General features: G+C 48.1%; 2 protein-coding genes across 2 annotated transcripts; one reads left to right on the top strand and one right to left on the bottom strand.

The window, feature by feature from the left end:
• Positions 1-86: 86 nt before the first annotated feature.
• On the bottom strand, positions 87-6,055 carry PEX2_104620 (1,3-beta-glucan synthase; the record flags this gene model as incomplete). Its single annotated transcript, XM_016747731.1, has 3 exons — positions 87-429; positions 489-5,843; positions 5,901-6,055. 3 exons carry the CDS (start codon positions 6,053-6,055, stop codon positions 87-89), a joined length of 5,853 nt encoding a protein of 1,950 aa, XP_016593218.1.
• A 5,765-nt stretch (positions 6,056-11,820) lies between these two features.
• PEX2_104610 (uncharacterized protein) lies at positions 11,821-13,684 on the top strand (the record flags this gene model as incomplete). Its single annotated transcript, XM_016747730.1, has 2 exons — positions 11,821-12,716; positions 12,790-13,684. 2 exons carry the CDS (start codon positions 11,821-11,823, stop codon positions 13,682-13,684), a joined length of 1,791 nt encoding a protein of 596 aa, XP_016593217.1.
• Between the last annotated feature and the right edge of the window lie 844 nt (positions 13,685-14,528).

The following is a 14,528-nucleotide window of genomic DNA, read 5'->3' as shown; positions in this document are numbered from 1 at the left end:
GCGCCGGTGAGTTCAGAAAAATGCAGCGAGTTTTAATAGACGCATAACTTTGTACAAAGCATTTCCATGTCGTTTCGCCAAAGCGATTAGATGGACCAGACTCCGGTGCCCTCTGAGGCTGCCGGGATGGTGCCTGAGGTGTAGCCCTTAGGGATGTTAGAGCCGGTGTACCAGGAGACGGTGTCATTGAGTCCGCGGTCAAGGGGCTGCAGGAGACCAATTCCCGTTGTGCTAGCGACACCGAGACTCTTCCAGATACCGCCCGACAGAATGCTATCCAATTGGTTTGTATTCCGCAGAACGACAGGCGCAGCGACAATGACGATAAAGATGAGCAGCATGGTAAAGTAGAGAATGGCGAAACGGACAACGCGTCTCTTGCGAAGCTTAGACTGCTTGAGAGTATAGATGGGAGGGCGGATTTGAGAGCTATAGACAGGACTGGTTAGTCTTGGGTTATTGGTATTTTAGGGTGGTGAGAAACGTACCTTGGGCGCAGCCAAAACAGGATGACCGAATGGAAGGTGTCAGCATAAGGCATGGCGAGGACCGGGAGCATGGCAAACAGGAGAATGTGGCCCAGGAAGAAATCGTTGGCGAAATAGCCGAGTTCAGTGATCTTGCACAGGAATTCTCGTCCAGGCTGAGATAGGGTGTGCCAACCCATGTTGTACCATTTTCCAGTCCACCATGCAATGTTGGATTGATCGTTCTTGAATTCACGAGTCAAGGCGAGAGAAATGATCAACTTGTAGATGAAGCGCTGGAGCGCCATCGCAGCAATCATTCCGGAGATGGTTCGGGCCCAGCTGAGGGATTCAAGGAAGAACATGGCCAGGAATAGAAGCAGGAATACAATCACGGCGATGGCATGAGCGATGGCTGCGAGAACAGCACCGAACTTCTTGCAGCACATGCCGAACAGTGGGCCCATACAGCAAGCCATGCCGAAGAACATGCCCGCAACACCGGCATTGACACCAACAGGAGCGAGGCCGACAATCGCAACACGAAGGATAGGATTGGCAGCCCACTTGACATCGTCAGAATACATTGTGCGGGAGTTGATGTACAGGTACGGGATCAGTGTGACAGCAACACCGAGCAGAGGCGAGACGATTTCGCTGAAGAAGATGTTGGTGATAGGCGCTCTAGGAATGTCACCGGAGCCTTTCTCCGATGGAACACCGAGAACTTTCCGCTTGTAACCAGTAATGCGAGTACGCGAAAGACGACAGAACCCAATCCAAGAGGAAGCATGGGATCGGGAGTTACCGCGAGAAAGCCAGCGGATGTAGTCGCGGTAATCAATGAAGAAGTCGTTCCAAGCAAACTGGTGTGGGTTGAACAGGAAAGGCGAGATGCACAGCGCGAGGAGAGAAACCCAGAACCAGATCAGAGCGGGACTCCAAACCGTAGTGGTACTGAACAATAGCATGAGCAAAAGGCGAGCACCCAAGTAAATTGAAGGCCCGGCAAATCGTGAGTAGAGGACACCGAATGGGATACGAGCCGTTGCGAAACCACGACCGGTACCAATGTATCGTGCACCTCCGAAAGACAAGTTCTGGTGCACGGCATTGGCGTAAATCTGACAGACGAACACCTCGAACATGAACGAGAAAGAACCGAAGTGCTTGGCCAAACGAGTAGCCATACGCCACACTCCTCTCTCTGTCAACTCTTGGACAGCAAGAGGGACGAAGGAGATGAAGAACACAATGAAAATGGAGATAACACAGCGGTTCACCCAGTTAAGGATTGGAACCAGGTTGGCACAAAGAGTGGGCGTAAGGGGATCGGTGATGGGCAAGTCAGAGTTGTAGTGGCACATAATAGTCTCATGCTTCAGGGCACCAAGGTTGATCAAGACGAACATGAACATTTGCACGGAAAGCATGATGAACATGTTGTTGAGATGGAAACCAGGGTGAGCATAGTAGAATGAGAGGAAGCGATCCAGAGGTAGCTGGGTACCGAGGTAGTAGTACTCTCGGGACAGCATCTGTTCACCCATACCAGTACCAATCTTTGTGGTGAAGTTGAGAATGGATCCGAAACCGAGATCACGACCCTTACCGCACTGATAATATTCACAATGCTTGATGCGACCTCCACGGAGGAGAGCATTCATACCAATGTAAATATCCTCGTTCAGGTGCAATCCTTTCTGGGCTTTGGAAACACCACCACGGGTGGTCATGAAGGTGCCGTTCAAGAAATCGGGGTGACCGTAATGCAGCTTACCACCGATTTGAGCGAGTGTACGGGCGAAGAGGGTACCGAACGTTTGTTCCTTGGAGGCGGCAACATCACCCAGGACACCGACACTCTCAGAGAAAATGTATTCACGAGCTCCCAGGATCGCAACGGGATCATGTTCAGGCGAGGCAACTCCAGGGGTATACGGTGAGACATTGTCGGTCGTCAATTCTTCGAATTCGGCCAGGACACTGCGAATCTTCAAACATTCTTCAAGGTAGTTATCTTGGTTAGCGTCGATGAGCTGAATGTATTCACCACGGTAGAAGATGATGGAATGGTTCTGGTTGTCAGACTTTCCGTCTCCGAGGATAGGGTTTCCGGAGAGCTGAATTCTGAACTTGGGCTTCCGCAGGTTGTTCTCAAGAAGTTCACAGTGACCATCGATAAGGGCCGAGTAGATACGGGGTTCATCGCCTTCATTGACAGGTGGCTCCTCATCCAGGTAGGCAATCTGCAGGTCAGGATAAGCGCGCAGCAAGAATTCGGTGTTCTCACGTTCGTCCTTGTTGAACTTGGCGTAGCGCTGCATGGAGACACAGATGCGGAACTTGCGGCGAGCCATGCGCTCAAGCTCGCGCTCAAGCTTCTCGGAGTTTCCACCGAACATCTGCACAACCTCAGGGTTCTCAACCCGATAAAGCAGCTTGATAGCACGGCTGTAGTTCATGAAACCTGACACAGTCCTGTACAAGGTCTGGGATCGGAGAGAGGCCCAGATTCTTGTGCGGAGGGTGTATTCGGGAGCGGCGGACTTGAAACCGATGCAGTAGAAAGGAAGATCATCGACCTTGCTCTTGGCAGCATCTTTCTCGGGCTTTTCATAATCACCGTTGAACTGGGAAGTCTCATCGGCCAGAATCTTGGTGTCCTTGACGAAGCAATCCCACTCGTGGGGGTGGAGTTGCTTGAGGTATTCCAGGAGGGTGACACGCGAGTAGGGCTCATCTTCACGGATAATCTCACGGAGCGAGAGCAGGATCTTTTCACTGTAGTGAGGGATCAGGACGGTGAAGGTGGGCATGTTGTCAACGGGAAGAGGCTCGGGCATGGGTGTAGCAAGCGATTGGGCGAAGAACGAGATACGGCGCTCTGCCTCACTTCCCTGGGGGAAGAACTCAGTCTTGAAAGATTGATCTTCCTGCGAGACGAAGAAGGTAGGCGCGCGGAGAGTACGCTTGCCTTCCTGCTCGGAGGGAACCTGGTGGTACAACAGCTTCTGCACGTGGTCGATGGCCAGGAGGTGTTCACGGTACATGGAAATAATGATAGCGTTCCAAACTTGTGAGATAAGAACCTTGGGCTTGTATTTGATCTCCATGTCGGTAGTCGCGAGGACCTTGGAGTAGATACGCTTGGGAAGTCGGGAGAAGATATTCCTCCATGGTGACCAGATGGAGACACCCAAGTAGAATGAACGCGCCACGGAGAAGATCGTGTTGCAGATAATGTACCACAGGTAACTGTCGAGGAAGAAGAGTGTCAAGTCCATGAATCCCATCAAGCCCAGCAGGATCTGAGGTTGTCGGTGGCAGAGTACATTACCAATGTACTTCGCGCCGGTACACTGGTGAATTTGCATTGGGGACAGAATGCGGATGGGATCCTTCAGAGACAGAGTCAAGAAGAAGTATGATTCCGCCAACTTGGCGCCAAACACACAGACCCATAGACCATATGACATCCACATGTCGTTACCTGAAAGACGAGGGAAACTAGCTGTGAAGGTCTGACTGGCCACATATTGTCGGCCACCTTTCTTCATGTAGTTGCCGAATAGCGCACCCAGTGGCTGAATAGCAAAGAAGGCGGCTGTCAGCACTGCGAGTACAAAGTGAACAATACCTAGAGCGAGGCCAATGCCGTGTTTGGTCGACTCTGACATAGTCAACGATGGCAAGATGCTGAAGATCACAATTCCAGGAGCCAGGTTGATGATGAACACGACCAGGAGGAACATGAACCGCTTGCGAAGGTGCTGCGCTCCAGCCCACCGACGGGGAACGTACATCCATTCAAAAATGGTGGCTAAGATCTGGATGAAGGAGACAAGAGCACCACCGAAACCGACGGCGGCGAGATATTTGGGCGAGTCCGGCTTATTGTCAACCTGCTGTTGGTAGTTGATGGTATACAGAGTCGGAGCGTTGTAAGCAGTGAAGAACCAGAAGGCACCCAGATGGATAACCCAGATACGGTTGAAGTTCGTGATCATGTGGAACCAGGAGCGAGTTTCCTTGTATGTCTTGAAGAAAGCCTTCTTCCAGACCACGTCCTTCAATTTGGGCCATCTCTCAGCGATGGGAATATCGACCAGACGAGTCTTATCCTCGAACCCAATGCGCTCAATACCCTCCGGGTACCAAAACAGCTGGTTCATATCATCGTAACCAACGATCTTGTTGTGATCAACCTCACGACGAACGAACTTGCCGTCCATGATTTCGTAGCCCTGGTCCCGACAGTAGTGGTAAAGAGGAGTGATGATCTCGTTGAGGTAGGTCAATTCCTCCACCGGTTCAACGCGAGCCTGACATTCCGGCGAGGTATAGTAATCGTCGGCACACTTGAAGATAAAACAGATGATCTCCGGCATGAATCGGACCTGGTTGGCTTCGCCCCAGACCAAAAGATACAGAGCAATTTGACGGGCCCGGTCATGCTGGGACATGCGGTTCATGCGAGATTTCCATCGGTATTCGGCAGCCTCCAAACTGGTGTCTCCCTCCAAAGCCTCCAGGGTTTCCTCCTCGTTCTCGGGGTTCTGTTTGGCAGCCTTGGCTGCTGCCCTGCGGGCTTTCCGCGTCTTGCGATCACCCTTACCGAGCTTCATGTTGGCAAAACCAACCGCATCATCGAGATCGAGATGAGCGGCAAAATACCACCGGCGATAATTCGCGTTGTGGCCACCAATGTAGTCGGCATGAACGGAGAGAAGTGCCTGGTTCGGCGTCATACGCGAGGCACGAGAGTCCAGCATGGTCATCATGTGATCATACATGTTTCGCATGCTGTCTCGCTGGAAGCCAAACTTGTTGACCAAATCCAAGAAAATATCCTCGAGCTCCTCCTTTGAAAGAGGGATCTGGGCGTCAGAGGTCCAGGCAGGGTAAGGCTCACGCGAGCGCTGGCCGGCTGGCAGGGCGTTGCCGTATTCCATTCCGTAGACAGGAGTCGAAGCACCAGACGATCGGTTGCCTCCGTAGGAGACTTGGGACGAAGGGGGACGGTAGCCACCAGCACCGCCGTACTGGCTATCTGAGTAGCTATTGTATCGTTCGTCTCCACGGCCATAGTAGTCCATGTCTGCAGCCCGAGCGGTCTCGGACTTCATTGTGAAATCACTGAAGGTCTCGGAATCCTCCTCGGAATCATTGCCACGACGACCTCGCGGTTGTCCTTGTCCCTGGTCATAATACTGATCGCCTCCAGCGCCGGCGGCACCGCCGTAGTACTGGTCTTGGTGCCCGGCTTCGTAATATCCTCCATCCGCGTATCCGTGGCCCGCATCCGCGTGCTGTGCACCATCCGCGTGCGCCGCGTCGGCGCCGTGACCATCCTCTGCTCCGTAGTAGCCATTACTGTTCTTCCTGTCAGCCTTTCCGTTCCTCAACATTCTCTCTGGCTGGGAGGCCTACCCTTGGTCGTAATAACCATCACCGTATCCCTGGTTGTCGTAGTAACCCTGGGAATGTTCGTCCTGATAGTAGGAGTCACCATGAGCTTGACCCTGCGCCTGCCCTTGCTGGGCATAGCCATCGTCATAGTGGCCTCCGCCTGCGTAGCCCGACATGACGAGCGAGTCGCGATCGATTCAGTGTTGAGAGCTCTGCGGGATGGGATTAGCTCCAGATGCCCAAGGCTCAACGATGATTCAAATAGCCTCAAGCTAATCTCACCTCAACTGTAACCATTCAAAGTATTAATTTTTTGTTGCGGATGTCCAATTAAAACAGCATGGATGTGGAAAAAAAGGTGAAAGCAAGATGCGCAGGGAAGAAATGCGTTAACTTGATAACCCAAGTGAAGGTGTCGAACGAGTCTCAGACTCCGTAACGAATGGCAAGTAAGGGTTTCCCTCACGAAAAGGAAGGTGCAATGGAAATATTTTAAGAGCAAAACAACCTTCCTCCTATATCCTTCTTTCGTCAAAAAAGAAAGAACACGAAAGGTAGCAAATAGAAGGAAAGATGGAGACAAAAAGCGAGTGGAAGGGGGTTGGAGAGGGAAGACCAGAAAATGCTTGTTATTTTTGGGATTCGGGGGGGACTGGCTCTGTTGTCTCTAGAGTAATTTACCGTCATCTTACAATCATAAAGGGTACGTGTCAGGCTTCCAGGTACTGAATACCTCTTCCCAGTATGGTTAGCCCCTATCTTTACTACGTACTCATTACCACCCCTTTGTTTACCATACGTGGCGCATTGAGTTTACCCCATTGACTTTTCTTTTCCCTCCCAGCCTTGTATTCTACAAACGCCATGTCTCTGGGTCGTCCAATTTCGAATTACCGTTATTGTCCGACTGTATTTACACGCTTGTGTTTCCATCACTTCTTCCAATCTCCCCCTTCTCCATCCAATGATAGTCTTTCACGGACACTCGGAATCCAAGGGAGTCTCGACGGCCCCTGAAACTTGCCCCACTGTAACCAGCCAACATGTAATCAGGTAACAAATAATATGACTGGGGGCTATTTTCAGAGATACCTGACTATGGAACCTGCTGTTCCAAAAATGGGCTGTTGATTTGACTTGTCATGGCGACCACTTGGTATGTAGGGATGGCGTTACACCAGCACAGATTTTCATTCCTCGTTATTATGTATACATTTTTAGACGTGACTCTCACAGTTCGGGGTTTCCTACAATGTATGATCCATGGATGGTACGTACGCTTATCATTTTGCTTATGTGGCGAGTCAGTGGCTCTAATTTCAAATGGAATATGTGACCAGTATTAACCCATCGAAACTTCGAAACTATTCTAATTTGAACCAAATGATAGTTTACATTCCGTACATATATGTACTCTGTACCTATTATTTTCTTACATATGATTCGCCGGTCAAATAAAATTAGATATCAACTTGAGCTCAGACCCATGGACCATTGGTCATCGACGTGTTCTCTTGCCCTGTTCCATGGCTCCCAAGCGACAAGAACCACATCTTTGTTTCTCACACTCTCTAGGGCTCCCAGATGCTCTTGATATTCCATATATTCCATTTATATTTTACATAAATTATTATTTAAACTCCACGATCTTCAGTTCTTATTGCTCCTTTCATCGTAGTCTTCATCTCACTTTTTACACTGTTTTAGTGTTTTACTGTATTAGCGGCTGATTTGCCACCACATTACAAGTGTCTCAAATGTAGTCGATCAGTTCCAAGTGTATTACATTTGACTTTCCACTCCCGCTGGCAAGCTCTCCATACATGTACCTGTACGGAAGTACACCGTAGTGGATTGTATCGCACAGTGGACACCGTACCACGAGAAAACCTGAAAGTGCGGTCCTTCGTGGGCTAGTTTGGCCTTCCACACCCGCAAGCTGAACTCGCTAAATAACCTTTGAAAACTCAATCGTGATGGTCTATATTTATCCTTATCTCTAGGCTCTATATACTTGAGGTGAGTATCCAAACCTTCGCCTCGCATATTTATATATTCTTATAGACATTATCAATTACACCATATCAACTCTGACTACAGATTAAATATTCAAGACAACTTGAACTGTGCATAGAGGTATCTGAATACACCAGCTGATACCGTGTATGTACATACAGAGCTAGTAACTCGGTATTCGAAAATGATCTCCACCGTTAGACGCAATTTCATCTTGTCCACACACACACTAAGTGGATCACCGATTGCATTTTCTTAATTCTTTCAGAGAGCCTCGACCGAGAGGCCTGCCTACAACATTGTCGATATAGAGTAATGAAGTCACCAGGACAAAAGACAGTGCTTATCGGGTATGCCGTGGCACCTTGTAGCCGTTACAATATATACTTGCATCGCGGACTGCAGCATTATGGGTTTGCAACAGAGTACTTGTATCTTGTACACCCTGATACCGGCGGATGCAGGATTGCGCAGGAACGACACATCAGCTGCATAAAGGAAACCGATCTTCGACATCTGATCTTCGTTTTCCCTTGTGGATTTTCAATGGCTATCCACCTTACTCCATACTGGGGCTTTTATTAGCATTATCATCGGTTGCACGCTGGCATCCTACTTTCTAAGAGGCTGGTAGCGATCGTATATTGTACTATGTAATGCAATGTACCAAAAATAACCTGTCGACGGAGAGATTGGTCTTAAAGGGCCTAGTCAGCGATCACTAGCCGGCAGGCGTGCCCTAGTGTCGCACATTTATTGTACTAATTGCTGTGTATTGACCCGCCACCTTTTAATACTTCGTACACTAGCACAACAGCCGTGAAATGTGGCTAAATATTAAACAAATGGTCATAATTATTTATGACGATTGCATACCCCTTCTATATCTTAGAAAATGGCTTGCACGGGAGTCACTGGGGCCGATGGCTGGCATTAGTGTTTCTAGAACCCCGTACGAGCTCTGACATGATTATTTTTGGTTCTAGCCCCTGAATCGGGCGTTTTACATCCAGCGTTGGCACCGGCTCCCCGCGGAAGGATTTCGATCCCCAGCTCGCTATTGATTATCAAGCTGCGCCTACCGCATACTCCGTACGGAGTACTGATTATCAACCTGCATTTACTGATTACATATGTATAGGGGTTGGGTTCGGGATCGCAAGACCTTGAGCTCTGATTCAATTTAAGTAATGAGGGGGCTGTGGCCCCAGGCCCCCTCCACCGTATACGGTGTATCTGCGTTATGAATAGGAGCCAATCACAACCTCTGTTTTGAGGTTGTACAATATACGGAGTAGCTGTGTCCATATACAACATACAACATACTCCGTACTCAGGGTATTGAAAGGGCTTGAGTGGTGATATGTCGATAGTGTCATAAAATTTTCTACTCGAAAGGGCTTGCTACACTACATGATTTATACAACATACGGGGTAATGTAATGAGTACTCCATACCTATATACGTATTATCATAGCCAATTGAAGACCACGGATTCAAATTTTATAGTAACATACCACATATTTTCCCCTCCCTCTAGCAGACATTGCGTATGCACTTCCCGCGATAATCCAAACAAGACCAATCGGCCGCCTATGTGGCCTTGTCATGTTTTTTTGATGGTCTTCTTAGTTCTCTCGTTAACGATATGTTTCGCCTTTTCTTGGGGTTTGTACTTGTATGTACGGAGTAGACTGCAAAAAAAAAAAAAAAAGGCGAAATGTTTAAAATGTACAGACCACTTCAATATATAACCTTCGACTTACACCGGCAGAGCTTGGTGACGGTCTTATGGAAAGCCTCAACGCCCTCCAAACGGCGAACTTCCCTTACCGAGCTGAGATATTCTTCAAACCATATTTGTCTAGAATGCCGGTCATCTTTAAGACTACTGAGAACCCTTAGGCCACAGATCACTATACACACCTTAAGTCTCGCTGATGGCATGGAACTGCTTCGAAGGCCTCCATTGCGGCATACTGTGAGCCTCCTTTCTCGGCGACTCAGTGGAGTCTTAGCTCGACGCATCTATTACACACCGTTTTCGAGGGACATACCACTAGAATATTGGGGAGTAGTTGATCCAATATTCAGGAAGCAAGTCTTGAGGAGACTTTGGAAGACTAAAGCGTGAAGTACACAGTCTACGAGCACAAATAAGCAAGTCCAGTCTCAACCTTGAGAGATAACTTACTTGGGAACGGCCCAATAAACATTCGCGCGTCTCTAGGATGTCCGCAGTATTATATATATTACTTAAAAGGTCTGGGAACAGCTCATATTGAAGATATTCAGCTACAGTTAGCCCCTATATATCTACGACTAAAAGAGAGTTGAAAAGAGGTCTCAAAGACCCGCAAACTGATAGAAGACACATAAAAAGACTTGACTCCGGTTGATCACTTCCATACTTCCTCCTCTATATAGAGACGTAGACGTAGAATACATGCAAAGATCTCTTTATTATATACGGAGTACGGGGAGTGCTCATGTCAGATTCCAGATTTGTACGAGCAAAGCAGGCAATCTCCACTATTTGCTAGGGAGGCAAGGGGGATGTCGATCTTCATCGGCATCGCGATGGAATGGCCCTGATCCTGATCCACATCCCTCTGCCAAATGTCGATCTATGCAGAATCCAACCTTTACTGTAAAGCAAGCGGTATAATGTAGCTGCTCTATTTGGGATCAGCATGCTTCGGAAACTCATCCATTCCTAGTGAGGCTGTAACTCGCCGGGAACATTATCTGCAGCAAGGAGCTCCAACCTGACAGTGCATAATTATGCATAATCCTCACATTAAATAGTGTCTGATCTTTGCGTATTATTTGTGCTGGTTATGATAACAGCTGCAGTTGGCTTGGCTTCCCCAATACCATTGTTCGGTCGGCAGTTTCGGCTCTGAAACCTGACATGTATAGAAAGTAGTTTGCGCTCCCTGCATGATATTGGATATCAGATATATTTTATCAAATAAACTCGTAGTTTGTGTTGGTTTTTGGTTTGTTGATGTATATATGTCGTTAGAATTGCACCCGATATATAACCACAGCCCAACAACAGGTATGTTATTTTTGCGTGTCTTGTAACAATAAGTTTTTTGTTATTTTTTAAAAGCAGTTGCACATATAAACACATATAAATCATTAGGATAAGGAATAATATTAAGTTGAAAACAACTTATTAAGGATGTTGGAGCCTTGGAGTGCTGTGGGTGACACAATTGACCACTACACTAATACCAAATTAACGAATCAACACAATGCATCCCCTACAGTAGGCCTGCCACACTCATGCATAATATAATCCCCGAATGTTTTTAACCTGGGCCTCATTTGGGCAGCCCTGGAGGATTCAGCTTCCAGCTTAACCTTCGAACCCCGGGAATTCCCGACATGGGGAGGTCCATGGGCTGCTATGATAATGTTTATTTTCTTCGACTCAGTGCTGGTTCATAATACAAATAGTGAACCTCTCACAATTACAAATTGCAAGCCTAGATATTCACGTGCGATTGACGCGCGATTAACGCGTGATCGACGTGACACATTTAGTTGTGGGCTGCTCACGTTGCCGTGCCAACGAATCCGTTGACAGCTCAACAGCCGGAGCAACATGGGACCAACCTTAAAAGAACAACGAAAATCCCCGGGCCTCCAGTAACAGCCTGGTCAGCAAAAACACAGCGTTTTATCAAATTTAGAGGGATCGTTATCATCACCACTGGCGCCCACAAGGTCTCATTGACGGATCAAAAATTGCTATTAGAACAACATTGCCACCATGGCAAGGGTCAACACAGCCAACCCCCTGGTTAAAAATACCCCCCACAAGGAGACGGTCGCGCGTACTATAGGGACTTCCCGCAACAATCCACTGTCCAGAGAGTCATTTCTCAATTTCAGGAACACAGCCAAGCACAACATGCCCATAAAGCCGCAAAGCCAATCGCAACGGCAAGCAAATGGCTCAAGTGGATCATTTGATATATTCCCAGACAGCGATTCGGCATCAGAAAGTGAATGTCAACAGCACAGGTCTGCTGGAAAGCAACGAAAGCAAAGAACACTAGGACTCGCACGTGTGAACTCGTTACTCCTACCCGCAAAGCGGAGACCACGTCCAGCCATCCGAAGGGAGACCGAAGATTATGATAAGGAGAATGATGTGCCAGAATATGCCACAGACGGATACCGAACTCCTGATTTAACACCAACAAGGCCGAACGCCTCACAGCCTCCAACAAGAAGTAGGATGGATCATATTGCCGTGACACAGCCAGTGATTGACCACCAAGAAGAAGAAGAGGAATCAGAAATCAGGTTTGAAGAAGAAGATAGCTCTGACTCACTAGATGGGTTCATTGTCAGCGACAATGAGGAGCTTAGCTCTTTTGAGACATCAGATTCTGAGACACTTGACACAGAAGATGAACCTAGCCCGGCTCCGTCACCGGTTAGGTCGCCAAGAAAAAGACTTGTGCGTGGAAGAAGGCCAATACCAGAGGCGGAATCAAACACTACTGCAGATGAGGAGCGATCAATGGAAGTGACGAAATTGGCGACAGAGCTGAACCGACCAATTGAGAAATCAAAAATGGCGGTCATCCCAGCACCTGAAGACTGCATACCAAGTCCTCCGACCAGTTTAAAATCCACATCCCCTGTTCGAAAGGTGGAGATACCCAAGCTACAGGTTGATTCAAGCTATCCTCTTCACTTCGGCCTCCACAACACCAACGACCTCATCCAACACCTTGAGGATCTTGAACTGGACAGCGACAATGAGTCTACATTCCAAAGAAACCCAGAGCAGTTCAAGTAAGCTCTACACTGGGCATTCATGTGCACTTATTGGCCGACATCAATCATCTGTACTAACTACGTCTCACAGCTCAGAACCAGAGAATGAACTACCATCAAAACTATACCCAAGCCACAAACACCTACCACCAGTGACACCGTCGCGTGAAAACTCTCACTTTTCTCTCAATCGCTCTATCACATCAGTTGATAGCTCGCCCGGAATGGCTATTCCCACCACCCTAAAGGCCAAAAAAAAGGCAGAGGCGGCGCGGAAACGCGAGATTCGAGCTCAACTGGCTGAATTCAACCAAAGAAAGATCGGCTTTGCCGAAGAGTTCCTCCGGCATCTTGACAATGCCTTTGATAGCCAGATTTCTCGCATGACTGAGGAAACCGGCGGCATCAAGATCATCTGGACGAAGAATTTCAGAAACACTGCCGGCCGAGCAACCGTACGTTCGGAAAGGGTTCTTAGAGGAGAAGCCGGCGTAGAAGAACCTGGGAAACGGCGTTACTATGCCACCATTGAGCTCTCCGAGAAAGTCCTTGACAGCGAAGACAAGATCCTCTGCACTATGACACATGAGTTCTGCCACCTCCTCGACATGATGGTCACTGAAAACAGGGCCAAGGGTACGGCCCAGCACGGTGCCAGCTTCAAGCAATGGGGCGACCGATGCGTCCGCGCACTGGAAGGCCACCCTATCTACGGAGGCCGGGTTGAGGTCACGACCAAACATACCTATGAGATCAACCATAAGTACATCTGGGCCTGCAAGGTCCAGAACTGTGATTTCAAGGTCGGGCGACACTCGAAGAGCGTTGACCCAAAGCGTCAGTTCTGCGGCCTGTGTAGGGGCGTCCTTGAGCAGATCAAGCCGGTGCCGAGGGTTATGGTACCGAGAGCTGTGGGGCCGAGGAGGCCTGCTGTCAAGGAGATGGTTGTAGGTGAGGAGAAGGAGATTGTGGTCATTGATCCTTGATATCTAATGGACCGGTTCTGCTTGTAAATATTTGAGTATGACCAGTGGGGTTACCAATGAGCACAATATAACGAACATATGAATGTCTGCCAATTGAATTGCCTGAGTTAGTACATATATACAAGTAGGCGCTTCTTGCCATAAAAGCAGAGCCAAGACGATGTGCCCAGAAAACATTCAAACAAATTGGACCTGTTGGTCCCACCAGTCTACACTGATTTCAAATCAATTGCCATATTTATCAATTCCTCCTGTATCCAAACACGCTAGGGTAGAGACATATCGAACCTGAAAGATTTAACGATGAATGAACATCAATTCTTCACACCAGCAACTACATTTGTTTTAACCTCCACGGGTGGCACGGGGCCTAGGTCGGCACTGATGAAGCTTACGCTGTCGACCAATTAGATTGAGCCAGGTTTCCAAGGGTGTCTGCTTTGGGCTTAGTCTCCGCAAAGCTTATATGATATCCATAGTATTAAAACGTTGGATGCGAGGGCAAGTCGGAATGTTGGAGGCTATAAATGGAAATGGCTTTTGGATATAAGAAAGTCCTGATCATCGGCGCCACCTCCGGTATTAGAAAAACACTCGCCAACAGAATTGTTTAAAATAAATTGAAGCTAATTGTCGCGACCCTAGAATGTCCATAACTGTTGAGAAAAAGACTAACGGATGTAACACTAGTCCTGAAACCCACATTAAGAAGTCATTGACAGTTCTAATCAAAGGCCCTATGTGAATCACGGCGTTTGATGAAATTTTGTTATTTGACCCCCCTTCCGTTTGACTTACGCCTCTTCTTTGTCTGTAGGATCCTGTCCATACCTTTTTGAGACTT

The sequence above is a fragment of the Penicillium expansum genome (assembly GCF_000769745.1).
Source record: "Penicillium expansum strain MD-8 chromosome Unknown contig362, whole genome shotgun sequence".
In the NCBI taxonomy this organism is placed as follows: domain Eukaryota; kingdom Fungi; phylum Ascomycota; class Eurotiomycetes; order Eurotiales; family Aspergillaceae; genus Penicillium; species Penicillium expansum.
The sequence above is the reverse complement of the archived record's forward strand: the minus strand, read 5'-3'. Positions and strand labels throughout refer to the sequence as shown.